Raw genomic sequence first — 24,260 nt, 5'->3', positions numbered from 1 at the left:
CTTCAAATATTGAAACGTCTTTATACAATACGCTTATTTACACACTATCATATTACAACATCATGACCAACGACCGAAGGGCGGATCTTGTTGTTATCAAACCCATTACGATCACAGGAAACTGTGATTTGTGACTTTCCCTCAGGGTTTATGACCGCACGTCAATATCGCTGGGAGAGAGTAATTGTACATTTCATGTCAATCTCAGCTACATGTCACTTCGACCGTCAGCTTTGGCCGAGTTGAAAGGATGCGCATGTGTACATTGCAGGTAATCTGGTTATTTGGTATTTTTATTATAATTTGTTAAATTGGTGCATCTGGTGATTTGAAATGTTGTTTTGATGAGATTGAGGTTTCCTTAAAATTGATTAATTCTTGATGAGCTTTTAAAGTAGTAAATATCGCGTCCGAAAAATAGCCGTTTTATTACGCGTTTCAAATTGTTACGATTATTATTTGAATCACGTTTATTTCTCGGCATGTTAAATTGGAGAAATAGTTCGCTAAATGATTTTAACTAGGTTCGTAGCCAACCGGATAGGCGGTTTGCTCGTCGGTTGATCTTCGCTATGGGTTTATGGAGATGCCCGTTTCCTCACACTGACCTCAAACTGCGATAATCTTGTTAAGGAATCAGTTTGGTGTGAATACTACTGTTTCCTTTAAATATGTCAACATTAAAAAAAAAAATTCAAACGGGCTCGAATCCCGGTTTGGCCCGATTGTTTCTTGGTTTGTCAGCACCATACCCGTGTTCTTGCGTTTCACCAAAGTGGTAAACCTCGGGGTCCTGCAGCACTCCGGGCTTCCCTCCCACATTTAGCTGACACGCCTTAAAATAACCGCAATATTGTTCAAAGCGGCGTTAAAACCCAACTCACTCACACAATTAGTTGATTACTTTTTTGTGTATAAATTTTAAAGTTAACTTGTTTTCGTTTGCATTAAGGAATCGAGATTTTTTTTTTATCTTTGATTAAAAAATACAAGCGCTAAAAGAGTCCAGTGACTTGACAATTATGAACTTGCTTCAAGAGATAAAACATAATATCATTGATATTTACAGAACATAATGTTATGTTGCATTTTTATGTGTCGTTACGATTCACAAATGACGTTTCAAATATAGGGTTTTGTGGTTATAACTGTCATTATATTTAGCAATTTCATAGTTCGATTACGATGTTGGATTGCGAAGTCACTAACTAGCATTGTACACTTGGTTGATACATGTCATCGATCCCAATTGCGTGGATCGATGCTCATGATGTCAATCACTGGATTGTCTGGTCCAGACTCGATTATTTACAGACCGCCGTCATATAGCTGGAATATTGCTGACTGCGGCGTTAAATAACAAACAAATTAAAACAAACATGTATTGTCACCGAGGTGGCGACAGCAGCGGCGGAGATGCGAGAGAATGAGATGGGGTGCGGGTGTGGTTAGGAGCTGCTATACATAGTTGGTGGATAAAAATATATAAACAAATTAATAACAGAAGCCACAATTATTGTTATTTCATTAAATATCGTTCAGGTCAATATTCGATATTCGACCCCTTTGGATGCTTATTGAACTCAAGAAGTTGAAACACTAGAGTGATTTGTGCGATTTATATTATGTTGTTGCCACTAGAAATTCGGTAGATGGATGTCGCACAAGTTTTGGAAAAATTCCGACATACATAGAGTGTACTTTTCAGCAACGTTACTTGATAAAAAATAAAAAGCCATTTTAAAAGAAAGTCCTGTTGCATTGTGTAATGATTGACATCGGTATACAGGAACACTTTTCTCAGTCGCACTATTGCCCCTTGAACGTCCCTTATTACGTTTTGTCATTTGACTAGGAACGACTGACATTGAATCGCCTTTCTCTTTTGCCTGTGGAAACATGTTCATTCGTAGTCCAAGTGTATATTACACAACAACCATCCCAATGCTCAATTTTTTTTCAGGAGATCTACCCTGCGTACCTCCGTCTGTTGGAGTCGGGTGAACAAGCCTCCCTTTCTATGATGGACTCTAATGATGGTTAGTACAGAGGCAAAATTTCCCTCGCTATAGTGCCAACTACAATAATGCTCAGGGGACACAGGGGTGCACCGTCATGCGAGGCGCCGCAATTCGATGTGCAGAGTTGCGTCCCCTAGGCGTGCCAGAAATTGTTGGTTCGAATCCCAGTTCGCCCTGATAATGTTTCTAGGTTTGTCAGCACCATACCATGGTTCTTGGGTTTCACCAAAGCGAAGACTTGAATCACTCCGGCCTTCCTCTATCAAGCTGATAACGCTATGATATGACTAAAATACTGTCGGCATGACGGTAAACCAACCCACTGAATGAGGATGCCCAAAGGGACAAAACCTTTACTATGGCCTCTTAATCAATCAAGACTAATATATTTATACGTTATAACAACGTGTACAAGATGTACAACGCTGCTAAGACTAAGTATGAAGCTCCAACTTATTCATTGTTTGTAATTTGATGCATCGTAAAATTGAAAGTGCTTCTCTTTAAAGTTGTATTCTTGATGACGATACGTAGACGCAAATGCTATCAATATATATCCCATAGCGAAAGGACTACGATAAAAGAGAAATTACAGTATGAGAATCGGTCTGACTGACTAGAGTACGGAAATGTACTAATATATATATATATATATATATATATATATATATATATATATATATATATATATATATATATATATATATATATATATATATATACACACTACTCAGCAGACGTTAAAGAACACCCTATTTCTTCATATGACTATAGTTAATCAGTGATGATCGGGTATTGTTTGACTTTTCTTGAGCAGTATATATATATCGAGTTGAGCAAAATGCATTATGTGGAAACCATAACACTACTTTGACTTAATCAATATATCGAGTTTATCCAGCGCGGTCCACCGCAAAGGTCAGAAGTTCCAATGGGCTTACAGTAATCTCAGCCCAACGCCAACCTCTTTTGAGATTTTCGAAACAGGTTTCTGTGCCAGGTATCTGGGGTGTCGAACAATAATTGACACACTTATTTGTTCCTGCAGACTTGTATGATGACTACATGTACGACCAGAGTGACCTGGAGCGCCCTGACACTGGTACGGATGAAGAACTGTCCTTCCTCGCGCAGAATTCTGAAGGTAAGGATTGGGTTATATAGAGGATCGACGAATTAACAATAATGTTTGTTTTCTTTGTTGTTTAATGCCGCTCTCAGCAATAATTATCAGATAGATACATGGCAGTGACATGTATGTTATCAAGCCAGGAACAGATAACCCAGTGATTGATTTTATGAGCAACGATGATATGCAACCAAATCACAGCTTGCGTCAAGCATAGGTTGATGGTGGCCAATTCTAACCGGACATCAACAGTGGCTTAATCTGCATTATGTTTTTTTTGCGCTACACCTCATACATTATATAATAAATAAATTATATAATATGTAAAAACAAACGCCAACGAAAGGTAAGATGGCTATAGATTACTGGTTGTAACGGCCACCATCATACAGCTTGAATGTTGCTAAGTGCATCGTTAAACAACAATCGACTAGTCTGGCGGTCAAAACATCCACTCGTTGAACCGAGAAACCGGTCTGATCCCACACCCTTTCTTGGTGTCCCCGGCCATGAGGTAGCTTTAATTTTGCTCAAATCCGCGTGAACCCAAACTCCACACTCTTCAAAGCATCTTAATTCGCCCCCCTCATTTGTATTCTTTGTTTCAGATTCAAGACGTAGGTCAGTACGGTTCAGCTTCGACGAGTCAATCATCCCCTCTGCAATGGACAGTCTTGACGTCAGCAGCTGTGGGTCAAATCTAAAACCTGTGTCCGAGCACATGCTGACACCGGTGCCATCTCCTTTGCCTGGTGATCCGCTTACATCAGAGTTTGATTTTGACGTGAAAAAACCATCTATGCCTACAAAGATAAAGAGTGGGTTTGTCGAATCTCTATTGCTCCGTCTCCTTGATGACCTCAGCAACAGACGCATCAAACGTGATGATCTGGTGAAGCTTACAGGATACTGCATGGATATCCTGAGAGTCAAAGATGTTTCGGGGAAGAGGGAAGCTGATAATGTTGCGTCATCTCCCTCCGATCACGTCGCTGACTACCTCGTGAGCTTCACCCTCAGCAAGATCTTAGATGACATCAGATCGGGATCGGCGAGTCAGGAGGATCTAACATCAATTACCCAATCTATCATGAAAGAAGCTCAGAGTGGCACAGGAACTGATGAGGATATCAGTGATCAAGACTTAGACAGACTGATATCCGCAACGTTGTCCAGTGCAGTGGAAGATGTGTTTGATGAGGATGATCACATCAGTGACTCAATGCTTGAGGACTTTGTTACAAGAACGCTGAGTAAGATCAAGAATGATCAAGACTTAGACAGACTGATATCCGCAACGTTGTCCAGTGCAGCGGAAGATGTGCGTGATGAGAATGATCACATCAGTGACTCAATGCTTGAGGACTTTGTTACAAGAACGCTGAGTAAGATCAAGAATGATCAAGACTTAGACAGACTGATATCCGCAACGTTGTCCAGTGCAGCGGAAGATGTGCGTGATGAGAATGATCACATCAGTGACTCAATGCTTGAGGACTTTGTTACAAGAACGCTGAGTAAGATCAAGAATGATCAAGATTTAGACAGACTGATATCCGCAACATTGTCCAGTGCAGCGAAAGATGTGCGTGATGAGAATGATCACATCAGTGACTCAATGCTTGAGGACTTTGTTACAAGAACGCTGAGTAAGATCAAGAATGATCAAGACTTAGGCAGACTGATATCCGCAACGTTGTCCAGTGCAGCGAAAGATGTGCGTGATGAGAATGATCACATCAGTGACTCAATGCTTGAGGACTTTGTTACAAGAACGCTGAGTAAGATCAAGAATGATCAAGACTTAGGCAGACTGATATTCGCAATGTTGTCCAGTGCAGCGGAAGATGTGCGTGATGAGAATGATCACATCAGTGACTCAATGCTTGAGGACTTTGTTACAAGAACGCTGAGTAAGATCAAGAATGATCTCGAGTCCAAAATCATGTCCCAGGATGGAGTGAGAAAGATTGGGTTAGCTGTGGTCAAAGCTATTCGTGGGAGGGATTGTAGGTTGGAAGGTGATTTGAAGAAGACTCTCAACGATGTCCTTGACGAGATGGAAACCAACACTATGGTCGGTGCTGCTATGGACAAGGTTGTCACGGCTATTGTATCCTCGTACCATACTGTAACATCAAAGGCAGGGAAGACTCATACAGAAATGATTGAGGACTTCGTTTCAGATATCCTCACTCAGGTCTTTGTGAGTATCAAAGCAGGGGAATTCTCGGAACACGAACTCATGCAGATTATCAGCACACGACATGACAGCAAGCGGTCAAAGAAGGATTACGTGCAAGGAATGATTGATTCTGTCTTGTACCAAATCGACAGCGGAAATATCACTGAGGAAGAGATACAGGACATTGGTAATGCACTTATTGATACGGGGCACAAGCTTCTCACTGATAAAGGCTTCCAGATTTCCTCAGCTGAAGGCATTGATCCCATGGAAATGACAAGTACTGAAATTGCAGACAAGTTGGTGAAAGAAGTCATTGACAATATTCAGGAACACATGGATGATGATGAATTTGAAAAAGAAGCTCTCAAAGCACTCGCAGCCTCTTTCCTGAAAGTCCGATCGTCCACTATGGAAGGCATATCAAATGTCCCAACAATTGGCAGTAGCCCCGGTGGTAGCTATCTGTCCACAATGAAACGACCTTCTCCAACAGAGTCCTCACTAGCAACTGATGTGGTATTTGCAGCAATTGACAGGATCACAAGAGATCTTACTGAGAGGAATATACCTGTTCATATGCTTTCCTCAATCGCTTGCTCCCTTGCACCTCAGGGTGATGTAACTCCATCAATATATCTATCGGAGGGAGGACTGGATGATGCTTATTCCTTGCCACAAGGTATGAAAATGACTCTTACAGAAATTACTCGCCTTCTCAGTGAAGATAGAGTTGGGTATGATGATGCAAAGAAAATATTTGCTATCATTCTTCAGAGTTACCTCATTGGCCATTCCCAAAAGTGCTCGAGTCATATTCAGATCGATGAGAGTGATTCTTTCATGATTGAGAACCTGATACGTTTGACGTTGAACAAGGTGATAAAGAGTGTAACCTCAGATGTTAGCTTACTAAGCTTGCCTCTCTCGACCGACACGGGCAGTTTATCTATCAGGAGGCTGAGCAGTGTGATATCCAGCAATGATTTGGAGAAGTTCATATGGGACACTCTTCACAGAATAGGTCAGGAGGCTTCAATGGAGTCAGTGCTGTCACGGCCTCCAACTCCAGTACAGTTTAAAAGTTACGGTTCCGTGGAGTCTCAGAACATCGAGTCTCTGGTCAGACAAACACTAGTACAGGTCGCTCAGGACATAGCTGAAGGCATAACCAGTGATACCTCGCTTGTTGAAGTTGAGGCTGCTATCAAATCTTCATCACATCTTTCGTCCAATATTGTGGGGTTTGTGAACTCAGTTCTTCAAGAGCTGATTGTGGGCTTAGAGCGTGGAAGCGTATCCAGAGACTGTGTGGCCCAGTTCATGACAGATATATGCCCAGGTAAAGACTTTATTAATATGGATGTGGAGCTTCTCCACAAAGACCTGCGGAGAGTGGTGAACGATGTATCTCAGAGGAGGACAGCGTCAGTGTACTTTCATGCAATCTCTGACCGATTTTCAGCAATTAAGTCATATTCGGACAGAACCAAATCTGTGATGACACCAGAACTTAAAAATGTTGGTAACATTTTGTCCAGTGTGGATGCAGGCCTTCTTATCAAGTTTGTTCAAGCTACTTTGTTAACAGTGTTAGGTGGAATGCAAACTCCAAGGCAGTCTTCTTTTCAACAGCTGAAACCAGAAAGTGTCATCTCACTCCTTAAACAAGAATCCTCCGTTATCGCCAGAAACGTTGTAAATGATGTGATAAGAAGAATACAGAGTGAAGTTTCCAATGGGGTTCTCACAATAGATGAAGGTGCAAGGAAACGTTCTTCAACTTTGGCAGATAGACTTGTTGACGATTTGATTCAACAGATTCAGGGCGAGCTGCACGAAGGGTATTTGACCCTGGACGATTCTGCGAAACTTCAACTTATTTCAAAGGTCAGAAAGAAGTCTTCACATGAGATTCCTGCAGGACAGAGAAAAGAATCGTTCCAAAAGGTTCCAAAAGAGACAGAATCTTATGTGTTACAGAGTCTCAAATCAGTTGTGTCAGAAAAAAGACAATCCACGGACGATGGGGCTGTGGGTGTCACCAAAGGCTCCTCGATTCTTCTCGAGGAATTTCTATACAGTCATCTTCAAGACGCTGTTGAATCCATTCAAAATATGACAACAGAAAGTGCCAAATCCACGTCTGATACCAGTGTCTGTGGAACATCTTCATTGGTACTTAAAACTCTGACTACAGTCATTGCCGACATGATCATTGAAAATGCATTAACTGGGCTCAAAGATGAGGTGGCAGAAGAGACGAAGGAAATCACAAGTTCTGAAAAGTCTTCAAAATCTTCATCTGAGAATATTCCTTTGGATAAAGTCTCATCTTCTGAAGTAGCCAAGTTTGTTCTGGTAACATTGACTCAAGCTTTGGCCAAGACGAAGGAAATCACAAGTTCTGAAAAGTCTTCAAAATCTTCATCTGAGGATATTCCCTTGGATAAAGTCTCATCTGAAAAGTCTTCAAAATCTTCATCTGAGGATATTCCCTTGGATAAATTCTCATCTTCTGAAGTAGCCAAGTTTGTTCTGGGAACATTGACTCAAGCTTTGGACGCGGAGAAGGAAATCACAAGTTCTGAAAAGTCTTCAAAATCTTCATCTGAGGATATTCCCTTGGATAAAGTCTCATCTTCTGAAGTAGCCAAGTTTGTTCTGGGAACATTGACTCAAGCTTTGGCCAAGAAGACGGAAATCACAAGTTCTGAAAAGTCTTCAAAATCTTCATCTGAGGATATTCCCTTGGATAAAGTCTCATCTGAAAAGTCTTCAAAATCTTCATCTGAAGATATTCCCTTGGATAAAGTCTCATCTTCTGAAGTAGCCAAGTTTGTTCTTGGAACATTGACTCAAGCTTTGGCCGAGAAGAAGGAAATCACAAGTTCTGAAAAGTCTTCAAAATCTTCATTTGAGGATATTCCCTTGGATAAAGTCTCATCTTCTGAAGTAGCCAAGTTTGTTCTTGGAACATTGACTCAAGCTTTGGCCAAGACGAAGGAAATCACAAGTTCTGAAAAGTCTTCAAAATCTTCATCTGAGGATATTCCCTTGGATAAAGTCTCATCTGAAAAGTCTTCAAAATCTTCATCTGAGGATATTCCCTTGGATAAATTCTCATCTTCCGAAGTAGATAAGTTTGTTCAGGGAACATTGACTCAAGCTTTGGCCGAGAAGAAGGAAATCACAAGTTCTGAAAAGTCTTCAAAATCTTCATCTGAGGATATTCCCTTGGATAAAGTCTCATCTTCCGAAGTAGATAAGTTTGTTCAGGGAACATTGACTCAAGCTTTGGCCGAGAAGAAGGAAATCACAAGTTCTGAAAAGTCTTCAAAATCTTCATCTGAGGATATTCCCTTGGATAAAGTCTCATCTGGAAAGTTTTCAAAATCTTCATCTGAGGATATTCCCTTGGATAAATTCTCATCTTCTGAAGTAGCCAAGTTTGTTCTGGGAACATTGAATCAAGCTTTGGCCGAGAAGAAGGAAATCACAAGTTCTGAAAAGTCTTCAAAATCTTCATCTGAGGATATTCCCTTGGATAAAGTCTCATCTTCTGAAGTAGCCAAGTTTGTTCTGGGAACATTGACTCAAGCTTTGGCCGAGAAGAAGGAAATCACAAGTTCTGAAAAGTCTTCAAAATCTTCATCTGAGGATATTCCCTTGGATAAAGTCTCATCTGAAAAGTCTTCAAAATCTTCATCTGAGGCTATTCCCTTGGATAAATTCTCATCTTCTGAAGTAGCCAAGTTTGTTCTGGGAACATTGATTCAAGCTTTGGCCAAGAAGAAGGAAATCACAAGTTCTAAAAAGTCTTCAAAATCTTCATCTGAGGATATTCCCTTGGATAAAGTCTCATCTTCTGAAGTAGATACGTTTGTTCAGGGAACATTGACTCAAGCTTTGGCCAAGACGAAGGAAATCACAAGTTCTGAAAAGTCTTCAAAATCTTCATCTGAGGATATTCCCTTGGATAAAGTCTCATCTTCTGATGTAGCCAAGTTTGTTCTTGGAACATTGACTCAAGCTTTGGCCGAGAAGAAGGAAATCACAAGTTCTGAAAAGTCTTCAAAATCTTCATCTGAGGATATTCCCTTGGATAAAGTCTCATCTTCTGAAGTAGCCAAGTTTGTTCTGGGAACATTGACTCAAGCTTTGGCCAAGACGAAGGAAATCACAAGTTCTGAAAAGTCTTCAAAATCTTCATCTGAGGATATTCCCTTGGATAAAGTCTCATCTTCTGAAGTAGATACGTTTGTTCAGGGAACATTGACTCAAGCTTTGGCCAAGACGAAGGAAATCACAAGTTCTGAAAAGTCTTCAAAATCTTCATCTGAGGATATTCCCTTGGATAAAGTCTCATCTTCTGATGTAGCCAAGTTTGTTCTTGGAACATTGACTCAAGCTTTGGCCGAGAAGAAGGAAATCACAAGTTCTGAAAAGTCTTCAAAATCTTCATTTGAGGATATTCCCTTGGATAAAGTCTCATCTTCTGAAGTAGCCAAGTTTGTTCTGGGAACATTGACTCAAGCTTTGGCCAAGACGAAGGAAATCACAAGTTCTGAAAAGTCTTCAAAATCTTCATCTGAGGATATTCCCTCGGATAAAGTCTCATCTGAAAAGTCTTCAAAATCTTCATCTGAGGATATTCCCTTGGATAAATTCTCATCTTCTGAAGTAGCCAAGTTTGTTCTGGGAACATTGACTCAAGCTTTGGCCGAGAAGAAGGAAATCACAAGTTCTGAAAAGTCTCCAAAATCTTCATCTGAGGATATTCCCTTGGATAAAGTCTCATCTTCTGAAGTAGATAAGTTTGTTCAGGGAACATTGACTCAAGCTTTGGCCGAGAAGAAGGAAATCACAAGTTCTGAAAAGTCTTCAAAATCTTCATCTGAGGATATTCCCTTGGATAAAGTCTCATCTGAAAAGTCTTCAAAATCTTCATCTGAGGATGTTCCCTTGGATAAAGTCTCATCTTCTAAAGTAGCCAAGTTTGTTCTTGGAACATTGACTCAAGCTTTGGCCGAGAAGAAGGAAATCACAAGTTCTGAAAAGTCTTTAAAATCTTCATCTGAGGATATTCCCTTGGATAAAGTCTCATCTTCTAAAGTAGCCAAGTTTGTTCTGGGAACATTGACTCAAGCTTTGGCCGAGAAGAAGGAAATCACAAGTTCTGAAAAGTCTTCAAAATCTTCATCTGAGGATATTCCCTTGGATAAAGTCTCATCTGAAAAGTCTTCAAAATCTTCATCTGAGGATGTTCCCTTGGATAAAGTCTCATCTTCTGAAGTAGCCAAGTTTGTTCTTGGAACATTGACTCAAGCTTTGGCCGAGAAGAAGGAAATCACAAGTTCTGAAAAGTCTTCAAAATCTTCATCTGAGGATATTCCCTTGGATAAAGTCTCATCTGAAAAGTCTTCAAAATCTTCATCTGAGGATATTCCCTTGGATAAATTCTCATCTTCTGAAGTAGCCAAGTTTGTTCTGGGAACATTGACTCAAGCTTTGGCCGAGAAGAAGGAAATCACAAGTTCTGAAAAGTCTTCAAAATCTTCATCTGAGGATATTCCCTTGGATAAAGTCTCATCTTCTGAAGTAGATAGGTTTGTTCAGGGAACATTGACTCAAGCTTTGGCCAAGAAGAAGGAAATCACAAGTTCTGAAAAGTCTTCAAAATCTTCATCTGAGGATATTCCCTTGGATAAAGTCTCATCTGAAAAGTCTTCAAAATCTTCATCTGAGGATGTTCCCTTGGATAAAGTCTCATCTTCTAAAGTAGCCAAGTTTGTTCTGGGAACATTGACTCAAGCTTTGGCCAAGAAGAAGGAAATCACAAGTTCTGAAAAGTCTTCAAAATCTTCATCTGAGGATATTCCCTTGGATAAAGTCTCATCTGAAAAGTCTTCAAAATCTTCATCTGAGGATATTCCCTTGGATAAAGTCTCATCTTCTGAAGTAGCCAAGTTTGTTCTGGGAACATTGACTCAAGCTTTGGCCAAGACGAAGGAAATCACAAGTTCTGAAAAGTCTTCAAAATCTTCATCTGAGGATATTCCCTTGGATAAAGTCTCATCTGAAAAGTCTTCAAAATCTTCATCTGAGGATATTCCCTTGGATAAATTCTCATCTTCTGAAGTAGCCAAGTTTGTTCTGGGAACATTGACTCAAGCTTTGGCCGAGAAGAAGGAAATCACAAGTTCTGAAAAGTCTTCAAAATCTTCATCTGAGGATATTCCCTTGGATAAAGTCTCATCTTCTGAAGTAGATAAGTTTGTTCAGGGAACATTGACTCAAGCTTTGGCCGAGAAGAAGGAAATCACAAGTTCTGAAAAGTCTTCAAAATCTTCATCTGAGGATATTCCCTTGGATAAAGTCTCATCTGAAAAGTCTTCAAAATCTTCATCTGAGGATATTCCCTTGGATAAAGTCTCATCTTCTGAAGTAGCCAAGTTTGTTCTGGGAACATTGACTCAAGCTTTGGCCGAGAAGAAGGAAATCACAAGTTCTGAAAAGTCTTCAAAATCTTCATCTGAGGCTATTCCCTTGGATAAAGTCTCATCTTCTGAAGTAGCCAAGTTTGTTCTGGGAACATTGACTCAAGCTTTGGCCAAGAAGACGGAAATCACAAGTTCTGAAAAGTCTTCAAAATCTTCATCTGAGGATATTCCCTTGGATAAAGTCTCATCTGAAAAGTCTTCAAAATCTTCATCTGAGGATATTCCCTTGGATAAATTCTCATCTTCTGAAGTAGCCAAGTTTGTTCTGGGAACATTGACTCAAGCTTTGGCCGAGAAGAAGGAAATCACAAGTTCTGAAAAGTCTTCAAAATCTTCATCTGAGGATATTCCCTTGGATAAAGTCTCATCTTCTGAAGTAGCCAAGTTTGTTCTTGGAACATTGACTCAAGCTTTGGCCAAGAAGAAGGAAATCACAAGTTCTGAAAAGTCTTCAAAATCTTCATCTGAGGATATTCCCTTGGATAAAATCTCATCTGAAAAGTCTTCAAAATCTTCATCTGAGGATGTTCCCTTGGATAAAGTCTCATCTTCTGAAGTAGCCAAGTTTGTTCTTGGAACATTGACTCAAGCTTTGGCCGAGAAGAAGGAAATCACAAGTTCTGAAAAGTCTTCAAAATCTTCATCTGAGGATATTCCCTTGGATAAAGTCTCATCTTCTGAAGTAGCCAAGTTTGTTCTGGGAACATTGATTCAAGCTTTGGCCAAGAAGAAGGAAATCACAAGTTCTGAAAAGTCTTCAAAATCTTCATCTGAGGATATTCCCTTGGATAAAGTCTCATCTGAAAAGTCTTCAAAATCTTCATCTGAGGATATTCCCTTGGATAAATTCTCATCTTCTGAAGTAGCCAAGTTTGTTCTGGGAACATTGACTCAAGCTTTGGCCGAGAAGAAGGAAATCACAAGTTCTGAAAAGTCTTCAAAATCTTCATCTGAGGCTATTCCCTTGGATAAAGTCTCATCTTCTGAAGTAGCCAAGTTTGTTCTGGGAACATTGACTCAAGCTTTGTCCGATGACTCATATCCTCAGTCTGATATCATTACCCGAGACAGAGAAAGAACCTTTGAACCAGAGACATCTCAAGTCCCTGAACCTCTTCAGTCTGATATCATTACCCAAGACAGTCAAAGAACCTTTGAACCAGAGACATCTCAAGTCCCTGAACCTCTTCAAGTTGATCAAGCAGCTCTTCCACATGATACAGAAACCAAACAGACAACCTTGACATGTGTTAACGATCTTATTGCTGAAGTTATCAACCAGACCATTGCAAACATCAAACAGGGAAAACTGAGTCAAATGGAGTTGTCCACACTGGTAGGAACATTAACGGGGACCAGCGACCAAACAGATGGGATACAGAATACCCTTGTCAATGCCTTAGAAGGTGTGAAGACGAACATCGTACACGGAGTAGTCAGTTCAAACAAAATGGAAACTGTCGCACAACAGATTGCGATTCTTCCTTTGGACAGGGATGACAAAGAAGAGACAGATACTGATTCTAGCATCCACAGTATGGCCAAGGATGTGGTCTCGCAGATTGTTGTTTCTCTCGGCGATGCTGAACGGAACGCAACTGCCGATGTCGATGATGAAGGGATAAAAGATCTTGCCAAGTTGTCGCTCGTGCAGGGGGATCCTGCGGCGACAAATGCCCGTAATTCATTCCGTAGCCTCGTCCAACCAGAATCAGCAGATAAAATGTCCGTGTCTAAAACCTCCATGGATTCCCCTGTTGACTCGGACGAAAGTCGAATGTCTGTGAATCGGGAAATAGTTATTGGAAGTAAAGACAGACTTCCAAAGAAGTCTTCAGGGAGAGTGACAAATGAGGGGAGGAAGAAGACAAGCAAACAACAATCCAAAACAAGCGTTTCAAGCGTATCATCGGGCGACTCGCACCAAGAACAAATTGTGAAACGAAGTCAGTCAAAGGATGCAACATCTTTGGAGTCGAGCTCCACCGAATTGAAGCAGAGTCGATCAAAGAAAATGACAAAATCAAGTGACACGTCCCTCACCAAAAAGTCATCACTTAAATCTGTAAAGTCACGTGACAGTTCTAAAAGGGTTACCATAGATCAAAGCGTCAAGGTCACAGCCTCGCTACCAGCAATCAGAATAGACAACTGCAGCAGCAACATGACATTTGGCACCAGCTGTTCCTCATGCTCGTCCACCATCTCAAACTCGGAATCACAGCAGGAGCGGAAGACACAGAAGGTCAAAGAGAAGCAAGAGAGAGCCAAGAACGTTCCTAAGGTGAAAGTCACAGAAGCTTCAGACCCTGACAGTAACGGAAGTGATGTGTCCCAGAGCAGCAGTCAGGCAGATGCAATGAAGGTTCGATCTGTGTGTGGGTCTCACACAACCCAGGTCAGAGTCAGGGATTCCCAAGCTGACGTCAGTCAAGGTTAGTAACCGTTATTTAAAAGTCCAAGATCTTCACGCTCGTTTTTCGGCTCGACATAAATAGGGATCATTATACAAGCATGTTTGTCATAGCTCTCGCTCGGGAAATACAAGAATAGAATTCTGACACCATTTTCGTAACACCAGAATGCCACATATGTCTTAGTGTTATAATTTCTTTATTACCCATTATTTTTTTATCCTTTGGGGATCCCCTTTTGGAAAATGCACTGTTCACGACCGCTGTCTTATGAAACTACAATTATCCTGTGACGTCTTCATGGGATAATTATATATCTTCATCTATGACGTCGTTTCTAGTGCAGCGTCATTCTGACCTTACGTCATATCATTATCAAACCTACGGTGCATGAATTTTCGCAGCAATATTATTCGTCTTAGACCTAGCCTTAATGATCGAAAACTTAAATGGAAGAGTTTCATCTATTGAGAAATACCTAAGTTTATGCCCTTCTTGTGACGTTGTAGTCGAAGGAGAATACCTTTTATATGTATTTGCGCTGTAAAGGAAAATCTTACCACAGTGGTCTTTATCTCATTATATAAGATAGTTATGCGATAAATCGAAAAAACAAAGAAGAACGAAGCGTGGTTATTTCACGATAAAGCATTTTCACGTCATTTCTTGTGATTCGAACATGCGCTAACGTTATTTTTGCGAGGGAAGTGTCAAGTTGTTTCCAATTGATGTAACTGGGCAATATAGATAACGCAATGGCCGAACGATTGCTTCCAAAATTGAGAGAGAGATGACAATCGGTATTGGGAGAAAAGGTACAGATAATCGACGTGAAAATTGTGAGAATATGCGGGAAAGACCAAATCCTGTTCATAAAATAGACTTATTCGAAATCATCACGGGCGGATTCTATTTAGGGAGTCATCATTGTCTAAATACGGCGAAATATTTTTAAAGCGTGTACTTTTTACTAACATCCTTAAAGAGGCTGTGAATAATGTTCATATCTCATAAAAGAAATAAACGACTCATGATCGTTGTTTATCGTACAATTAAACAGTGCAGGGAGAATAAACCACTTTATTCTCCCTGCAGTGTTTTATTGTACAGATAATTTACGTGAAAATTGTGCGAATATCTGGGAAATACCAAATATCCCCCCCCCCCCCCCCCTCCCCCCACCACACACACACACACACTCCGTTCATTAATTGCATGTTATTCTATCCCAATTGCGAGGATCGATGCTCATGACGTCAATCACTGGATTGTCTGGTCCAGACTCGATTATTTACAGACCGCCGTCATATAGCTGGAATATTGCAAACAGACAAACAAACTTTAACAAATTCGATGGTTTACGTCTATGGTAGTGAAACTGAACAGACGAACCTGATTACTTGGTACGAATATAGCGTTTTTGTTAGCCGTTAATCCAGACGTTGAAAATATCTTAAGTTAAGGGATATTATTTCCAATACATTAACTGTATTGGAGCTAAGTCAGCACTAAAAGAATACTTTGAAACTTTGAAAAATTGAAAAAGAAATCCTCATAAAACGCAACTGCTTTGGGGTATCTTAGACATCTTATCTTTGAAAATCAATAAATTTGTTTTTTTTACGGCATAAATTTACGTTGAAAAAATGATGGGGTCATGGGGCTGGAAATTCATTTCTTACCCCAGTCTCCATTGATCCAATTTATTTTTATACAAAATTTCCAAACCACAGATTACTTTTTACAAACTGTTGCAGGAATGAGTGATGGTTAAATAGAAATAATCAAATTTAACAAACTCGGTAAACTTTCTTTTGTCCCTCAGTTCAAAATGTAGTTTAACAATCGTTGAACGACTATAAGAACGAATTCACCTCATCTTATTTGTAAACGCCAATATTCAGAACGTGTTAAGCTCGGTCAAACGTTTATTTCGTATGTAACATGTACAGGTACATGCACATGTACATTTCAAGTGTTTATTTCGGAGGCACGTGTACATTTCAATGTTAGGGCATTACAAACAGCAAATGCCATATCATCATTTGTAAACTTATGTTTATAATATCTATAATTAATTTGTTGTATTTTCTTGCTTTGTTTCAGTGTAGAAGTCACGTGACCTTTGCCTGAGACAACGAGAAATCCCACAATTAAGATAATTTATGTGTACATCATAGCTCCTAGATTAATACACCACTTCAAGATATCACACATTCTTTGTTTATGTAATATATTGTATTTATTGAAATAAACTATGTTGTTGTTTGATGTGTGTGTTTTAACTCAATTTTTTTTGTCATGAGTTACCGAGTTGGCAATATTCCAGCCATATCATGGAAATGGACTTAAGACATTGGACCCATGTGGGAATCGAACCTGGGCCTTCGGCGTGACGAGGTAACGCTTTAACCACTAGGATACAACTGCACCATTTTAACATGATGTGTTTGTTTGTTTGTTGTTTAATGCTGCACTCAATAACATTCCAGATATATGGCAGCGGCCTGTAAACAATCGAGAATCGCGCAAGAATATCAAATTGTCGGTCCCTTAATAGGGACAATATATGATCAAGACACGTCAGTGGCTGATCCACTTTTTCTGTGCTGAATGAAATCTCTAGAAATATAGCAAAGAAGTATGAAATGGGGTTATGAGGAGTTAACGATTAATAACGAAAAGTTATCATCTACAAGTACGAGTTAAACGACAAGAGCATCTCCACAGGGTTTTAGGTGAGTTTGGTTTAACGCTCATTAGAACAGTATTTCAGTTATATCAGCTTCACGTGGGAGGAAAGCACGAAGTGATGAAGGCCTTTTGAAGACGTTTACCACTCTTGGTGATACCTACGAGCACTGGTAAAATACTAAACTAACCAAGCATAAATGTCAGGACGAATATGGGATTCGACCCACGATGAGTGAGTGAGTGGGTTTTACACCGATTTTAGCAATATTCCAGCAATATCACGACGGGGGTCACCAGAAATGGGCTTACACATTAAACCCATGTGGGGAATCGAACCCGCACCTTCGGCGGGACGAGCGAACGCTTTAACCACGGGGCTTCTCCACCGCCCCCGATCCACGTCCAGCTGGTTCTGGCACTACTAAGGGACGCAACTCAACAAAGCCAATGCAGTAAACGACATAGCATGCTCTAGACATGGAATCGGGGGACCGGTGTTTTCTTTGGAAATGTTGGCGTCTTGCTAATGCCGATAAACAGGCCAATTTTCCACCAAAAAAACCCGACACTACGCCGAACGAAAGAAAATATTAGTAATACATTTTGCAGTCTGTTCAATGCGTCAGGGAATTTGCATGCACAAGCAGAGCGTTCGTTCTAAGACCCTCTCAAGCCTGGTGATTACATATCGTACTTTCTGCCCAAGTTTCCCTTTACATAAAACCTTCAAGGACACGAAAAGATTCAATCATTCGCACCACATTACAACGCATAGAATCTTCAATAATAGCAGTGATAAGGCTTGAAATAGGCCCACTAGCTGCAGCCTGCGTTGCCCGCGTACATTAATCGATACGACAATCGTAAATCGTTACCCACCAAGAACGACTTACGACATCAGCGTAATTGTAGCCTGAAGATATCAAGGTTCTGCTGGCAGGGCCACTTGTAAAGACCGATCTTAACCAATTGCTACAGCGATTGGATAACGAAATGAGTAGTGTTGGGTTACGTATTTAAATATATATCACTGTCAGGAACGAATCCGGGACAAGCAGAATCATTCGTGGCAAACTCGTGCTGTTGCGGTACATTCCGCTTCAACACTGAGCATTACAATTATATCAGGGTGTATCAGCTTAATGTGGGAGAAAAACATGGAGTGATGCAGGTCTCAGATGATTACCACTTCGGTGAAACCCACGAGCACGGGTATGGTGCTGAGAAAGGTAGAAACAAAATCGGGGCGAACCGGGATTCGAACCCACAATCATAGGTTTCTTCCGTTCCCAAGAGACGCAACTCTGACTTGCAGATTGTGGCGCCTTAAACGACTGGGCCTCCCGTACACCTCATTCACTTAAGATATGACAGAATACTTAGATACCGTAGTTTTCATATGGTATCCAGGAGCGTGTTGAGGACGTTTCCTTAAATTGAAAAAAGGATAATACATTTCCTGGGCCCACTTGCACAAAACGATCTTAGCGCTAAGATTATTGCAAGCCTATGTTAAAGTATGGGAGTTAAGATCATCTTAGCGCTAAGATCGCTTTGTCCAAGTTGGCCCTTGTCGAACTGTCGTCCAGATAAAAGTTATAAAACTGCACCCAATACCCTTTGTACGCTTATACACAATCACGCCGTTCAGTGTTGGGTCGCTGTCTCATGCTACGGAAACCTGTCGATGTCAAACCATGCCTTCATCAAAAGATCATCGTGTTTGCTTTGGCTAATAAATGCCAATTTGATCAGGTGTGTCACCTGAATGAACCTGATATATCTTAACATTGACCGTGTGGGTGGACAGCAAGTTGGTTAGATTGGTTAAGTACAGGTTGTTTGTGTAGAACGTTATATATCCTAATGGAGCGATTGATGTTAAGTTTGATGTTAATCGTAAGGTAAGTATTAATCTTTTTAGTTTCAGAATGACGTGCTCATGATGTTCAAAGACTCATTCGATAGGTGAGATCAGGTTGTATATTTGTTTCGGGGACCTCCGGTAGCTCTTGCAAACCTTGGGTATTCTAACACGCGTCAACTAAATGTGTGTCCTGACCTCTGAGTAGCTGTATATACTTGGCTGATATGTTACGGAGCTGAGAGAATAGAAGCTCTAGATATTCCAAGGAGCTTCTAACAAACGTTGTTAATTCTCCACCTCCCCATGCCCCGAAACTGTGCTTCTGTTAACATGTTTAAGTCTTCACATGGACGATACCAATCAGGACTTCGTTAAAGTCTCACGGCAGTTCCCTTGGGCAGGCTAACCTACATCAACACACTCAGACTTGACACAGTCGATGTCAGCATTGCACTGTTTGTAGTCAATTCACGTTTTTCTTTGTTAACTGTGGGCTCGCATGCCGGTATTCAAATTGGACAGAGTCGGTTATTTCTAACTCGTAATTATGTTCCCGTTACAGTTTTAGTTTTTGCGGTTTTCTGCCGGCAGTAGGTCCTGTTTTCTCTGACTTCTGAACTTTCGGATCAAACAGTTGGAAACGTCAAATCAAAATTTTTCTGCGTTCATGACATTATTTCATTTGCGGATGAACATCCTATTTGGCTAAAACACATTCATTTTTATCATGGTGGAAACTATCAATGGCGCTCAGGAATGGTGAGTGCTTTCTCTTGTCAGTAATCTGAAAGTGAAAATGGTGATGATTTGATTTATAGAGAACGTTCGGATTACACAATTCTAAAGTCAAACCGGTTTTCTATTTCATTGTGAATACTATTTCTTCATCGACTTCTCATTAGAGAAAAACATGTACACGTATTCCCTGATGGAAACGTTCAGACAGTATCGGGATCTGGGACTTGATTGTATACCCGCCAGCAATTTTATACCATTTTATTTTGTTTCAGATACTTGAGAATGTAAAGGGTTTGAAAAGGAAACGTTTGGCCAGATCAAATGTGTACTATTATCTTACAGCCATGAAATAGTTTCTGTAATCACTATGTAGGCGTAGTTTTCGGAAGTATGTGCACTCGGGGATGTATTAATTAGGGCAACGACTTAGCTGTATTAAATAATTAATTAACCCCATGCATAGATTGCAAATCCCTGAGTCTCTTTTGTTGGTGTTTGATTTGTGAACTTATCAACAAACATTTTCCAAAGGAAAGCAAACTCAGTAAAAAATATTCAACAGATCACCAGTTAAAGTCAGCTACAGTTGCATGACAAACATCCAACACATAATCAAGGCACATAACAGCAAGGTGATGAAGTCAGCCAACCAATCAACCAAATCAAAGGACTGTAACTGCAGACAAAAAGCCAATTGCCCAATGAACGGTAAATGCCTCACTCGTGACGTAGTCTATAAGGCCACGGTTACAACAGATACATTGGGTTAGCAAGCGGTCCCTTCAAGACAAGGTATAACAACTACACAAAACCATTCAGAATTGAGAAATATGAAAAAGAGACAGAACTCTCCAAACACATCTGGAAGTTAAAAAGAAACAAAACAAATTACAAAATCAAATGGGACATAATCAAGAAATCAAACACCAACAAAAGAGACTCAGGGATTTGCAATCTATGCATGGAAGAGAAGCTCTAGATTCTCATGCTAACATCTAACAAGCTAAACAAAAGAAGCGAGCTTATTTCCACCTGTCGCCATGTTAAACCCCCAAGCCGAGCAAAAAAGAAAGGGTCAAACTAAAAACCATGTTTCATTATGCCTGATGATCGTACGCAATACCATGGGTGCGTGAAACTCAAGAGTTGCAAAATGATATAAGGAAAGTGTATTCAAATCTGTATTTATGCTCTACTTTGTATTGAGCACTCTCTTCTGCGATTGGATCATACTTGTGTATCAAGCGCCCAGACCTCCTGGTAGAGCACTCTTGCCATATAGCAGAAGCACACACCTTTCTTGCCCCACCATGGAACAGTTCAGACTTGACTACTCGGGAAAGAATATACCTATACCATCAGAAAGGGAATACACACGGAGACTACTTGAGAAAACAGAGAGCCTTATCAAGCGTATGAGATGGAAAGCTTTTTTCTACATTTCCACATGTTACATTTCAATCAACAAATTAATTCAATTTCAGTAACTAAGTGTAAAAGATTGCGGTGAGGTAGCCTACTGGTTAAAGCACTCACTCGTCACGCCGAGGTCTGGGTTCCATGTGTGAAGCCACATTCTGGAAAATGGCTGGAAATAGCCAACAGTGTACGTAACGTCCTTTGATAGATTAGCGTTAATGCGTAAGAAAAATGAGATAGTATTTTAAAGCATGTCTTTAATTTGCTTACTTGCAAAGGTTCCTGGAGATAATCTTGTTATCTGCATTGCGGCCCTACAACTGCAGAACAGCGTCTGCCTCAAGTCTCTGAGGGCCTTCCACGATCTCCAGTATTCTAATCACACCACTGGCGTCAACGGGCAGAACACATGCAAGTCCAAGCCGGGATGGTTAGACACGGCGAGATGACGTTTCAGACAAATAACTGGTGTTTCAGAAAAAAGATGATCTTTTTTTCTGATGATGTATTTTCTTTGTACAGTGACGAGTACCATTATAAGGTATCAGTGTTCAGTTCGGGTAATACGAGGCTGGATATAACGAAGTCATATCACTGTCGAAGACAATTCCCTGCCCCACCACCACCGCCACCCCCCACCCCCATACAGGACCCCCCCTCCCCCTACACACACATCCCGGAGAGACGACCCACCCACCATTTCTCCAGATACCAAGAACATCCCCTTCCGTCATTGTTTTACTGTTCACCTGAATAGCAAACCTGATGATGATGATGATGATGACGACGATGATGATGATGATGAGGAGGAGGAGGAGGGTTTATACAACATAAGCAATATAAAACGGACATACTTACATCAGGTGAGGTGAGGTGAAGTGGGGTTTAACGTCGCGTTCAAGATCATTGTACTTACCTAGCGACGTGCATGCACGTGTGTGGTGTGTGTGTGTGTGTGTGTGTGTGTGTGTGTGTGTGTATGTGGGTGTGTGTGTGTGTGTGTGTGTGTGTGTGTGTGTGTGGCTGCTTATACTAGTGATGCCAGCCCACAGATAAACCATGCCGCAGTTTAACACCAATACCACACTCAGACTCAGTATCATAACTTCGAGCCGACCAGTCGTTGTTTTATCCACTTAATGCCGAACGTGAGGCAGGGTAACAATAAGTACCGCCTTGTAACGTCTTTTGGTATGACGCGGACGGGGATAGAACCCCTGGGGTGTCTCCAGGCTGACCCTCTATCCACAAGGCCACGGAGGCGATCAATAAGGGATGAGCAACAAGGTACTCACAGCACTGGGGGCATGACCAAGGCCGTCAACGGATCAGCGAGACTACCACCTAACCAGCCTGTAAGACGATACATACCAAGGCCGTCAACGGATCAGCGAGACTACCACCTAACCAGCCTGTTAGACGATACATACCAAGGTCGTCAACGGATCAGTGAGACTACCACCTAACCAGCCTGTAAGACGATACATACCAAGGCCGTCAACGGATCAGTGAGACTACCACCTAACCAGCCTGTAAGACCATACATCGTACCAAGGCTTAACCGTGTCTTCGTGTTTGTGACTTTTTTATTGACCGTGTGGCCCTCGCTTATAATTAAATGAAACACATTGTCAGATGGTACTCGTATTCGGCAACATTCAGTGTCTTATTCCGCTTATGAATACGTGTCTTGATGGGTACTTTTGTCTCTATCCTAAATTTGAAAAATAAATACTGATAACAATGAGTGAGTATGGTTTTAAGGCGATTTTAGCAATATTCCATCAATATCACGACAGGGACAACAGACACAGGTTTCACACTTTGTACCCATGTGGGGAATCGAACCCGGGTCTTCAGCGTGACGAGAGAACGCTTTAGCCACTAGGCTACCCGACCGCCCCGATCACAATGCTGATAACATAACTATAACATAACGTGTTTTGAGGTTTGAGTGTTTGATGCGCGGAAAGTTTAACATATTGCCGGGCAAAGAACGTATCCACCCAAATTTGACGATGGCTAAAAATAAGAAAAGAAGACGAATTGGTTATTCGATGGAGATGTGTTTTAATACGGGTATCACATTTGTGCTTTGGACCTTAACTTTGCAGTGTAAGTTCTCAGCCTGGTAACATTTTGATAATGTTTGAAAATGTTTGGTCAAATCTAGTTTTCCAGGGTATAATTGGTTTTCTGGGCAGTTTACTTGAAAAGACCGGGTACGCCATCGGTTATGAAAACAGATAATGTTTAACACCTCGATGATATTTGTTGTGTTCTACCACTAGGGATCTTCACCCCCAGGCAGTGTGACGGGTGTGTGGGGGAGTGCTGGTGTGTGGAGGTCAGGGCGGGACAAGAGATCCCCAACACCAAGGGACCAGCATCCACTGTCAACTGCGGGCGTAAGTTTTGGACTTTCTTGGAGATTCTTGAAGAGAAACGTTCCTCCATGGGGATATAGGACATAACAGGCCCGTTATACCCCATACTGTAGACTAACGCTCCGATATATTTTTAATTTTGAAGGAAACAAGCAACCACATTTAAATTGAATAGGAGCCCCAGTAAGATGGGGGATTCAGAACCTGAACCTGTGGGAAATCTAGACTTGCTTTATTTAGGGCTGTATAGCATTACAGGCTGACGGGGTTGGGGATCGGGTGGTCAACACAGTGTCCTCCCATATTGATTGTTATCGTGATGGCGTGTATATTGACTTGCTCATGCTGTCAATCACTTGTTTGAATGACCAAGTTTCGAATACTTACAAACCGCAATGATAAACTAAATTATTGCTGACGTAAAACAACATTTGCATTATAACAGATCAGTGTGTGTTCATGTCGCTTGTGTGTGGAACTGTCTCCTTTTCACACTGAAATCAATACAAACTCTCCAGTCTTTCAAATCCGAACTTAAAACTCTCTTTTCCATCGCTACTCCCAGTGACCTTGTCTCAGATTCTTGTATATACATGTATGTATAATGATATATTATATGCTTTTCGTGCTTTGAGCATGTCCCTTAGTGATGTGGATTTCAGCGCTATATAAATGTCATTATCATTATTATTAAAGGCAACTCAAACACTTCATACCGACTGTACGTCTATTCACGATGACTGACTTATTTTGGGATTCATTACACAAAAGTAACAATATTATCCCTTGTCTTTCAGAAAAAATAAAGTAATGTCTACAAACCGGTGCAAAACAGATCGAATTAGGTTCAACATATAAAAATCACATGTAAAATGATTGAATAAACACATTTGAACGTCCGTC

The 24,260-nt window shown here is 40.8% G+C and overlaps 1 protein-coding gene across 1 annotated transcript in view; it reads left to right on the top strand.

Moving 5' to 3' along the window:
- Positions 1-16,444, top strand: part of LOC139461800 (platelet binding protein GspB-like) — a 73,584-nt gene extending 57,140 nt beyond the window's left edge. The window contains exons 11-25 of the mRNA XM_071243272.1: positions 1,964-2,039; positions 3,070-3,165; positions 3,759-7,739; positions 8,097-8,401; positions 8,744-9,899; positions 9,951-10,079; positions 10,257-10,511; positions 10,743-10,997; positions 11,229-11,357; positions 11,409-11,663; positions 11,715-11,969; positions 12,021-12,581; positions 12,633-12,933; positions 13,006-14,273; positions 16,359-16,444. Of these exons, the coding sequence (XP_071099373.1) occupies positions 1,964-2,039; positions 3,070-3,165; positions 3,759-7,739; positions 8,097-8,401; positions 8,744-9,899; positions 9,951-10,079; positions 10,257-10,511; positions 10,743-10,997; positions 11,229-11,357; positions 11,409-11,663; positions 11,715-11,969; positions 12,021-12,581; positions 12,633-12,933; positions 13,006-14,273; positions 16,359-16,363 (9,027 nt within the window). The 3' untranslated portion in view covers positions 16,364-16,444. The remainder of the gene's footprint in view (positions 1-1,963; positions 2,040-3,069; positions 3,166-3,758; positions 7,740-8,096; positions 8,402-8,743; positions 9,900-9,950; positions 10,080-10,256; positions 10,512-10,742; positions 10,998-11,228; positions 11,358-11,408; positions 11,664-11,714; positions 11,970-12,020; positions 12,582-12,632; positions 12,934-13,005; positions 14,274-16,358) is intronic.
- Positions 16,445-24,260: the final 7,816 nt, after the last annotated feature.

Source organism: Haliotis cracherodii, unplaced genomic scaffold (genome assembly GCF_022045235.1).
Source record: "Haliotis cracherodii isolate W230 unplaced genomic scaffold, xgHalCrac1.p SCAF_15, whole genome shotgun sequence".
Taxonomy (NCBI): domain Eukaryota; kingdom Metazoa; phylum Mollusca; class Gastropoda; order Lepetellida; family Haliotidae; genus Haliotis; species Haliotis cracherodii.
The sequence above is the reverse complement of the archived record's forward strand: the minus strand, read 5'-3'. Positions and strand labels throughout refer to the sequence as shown.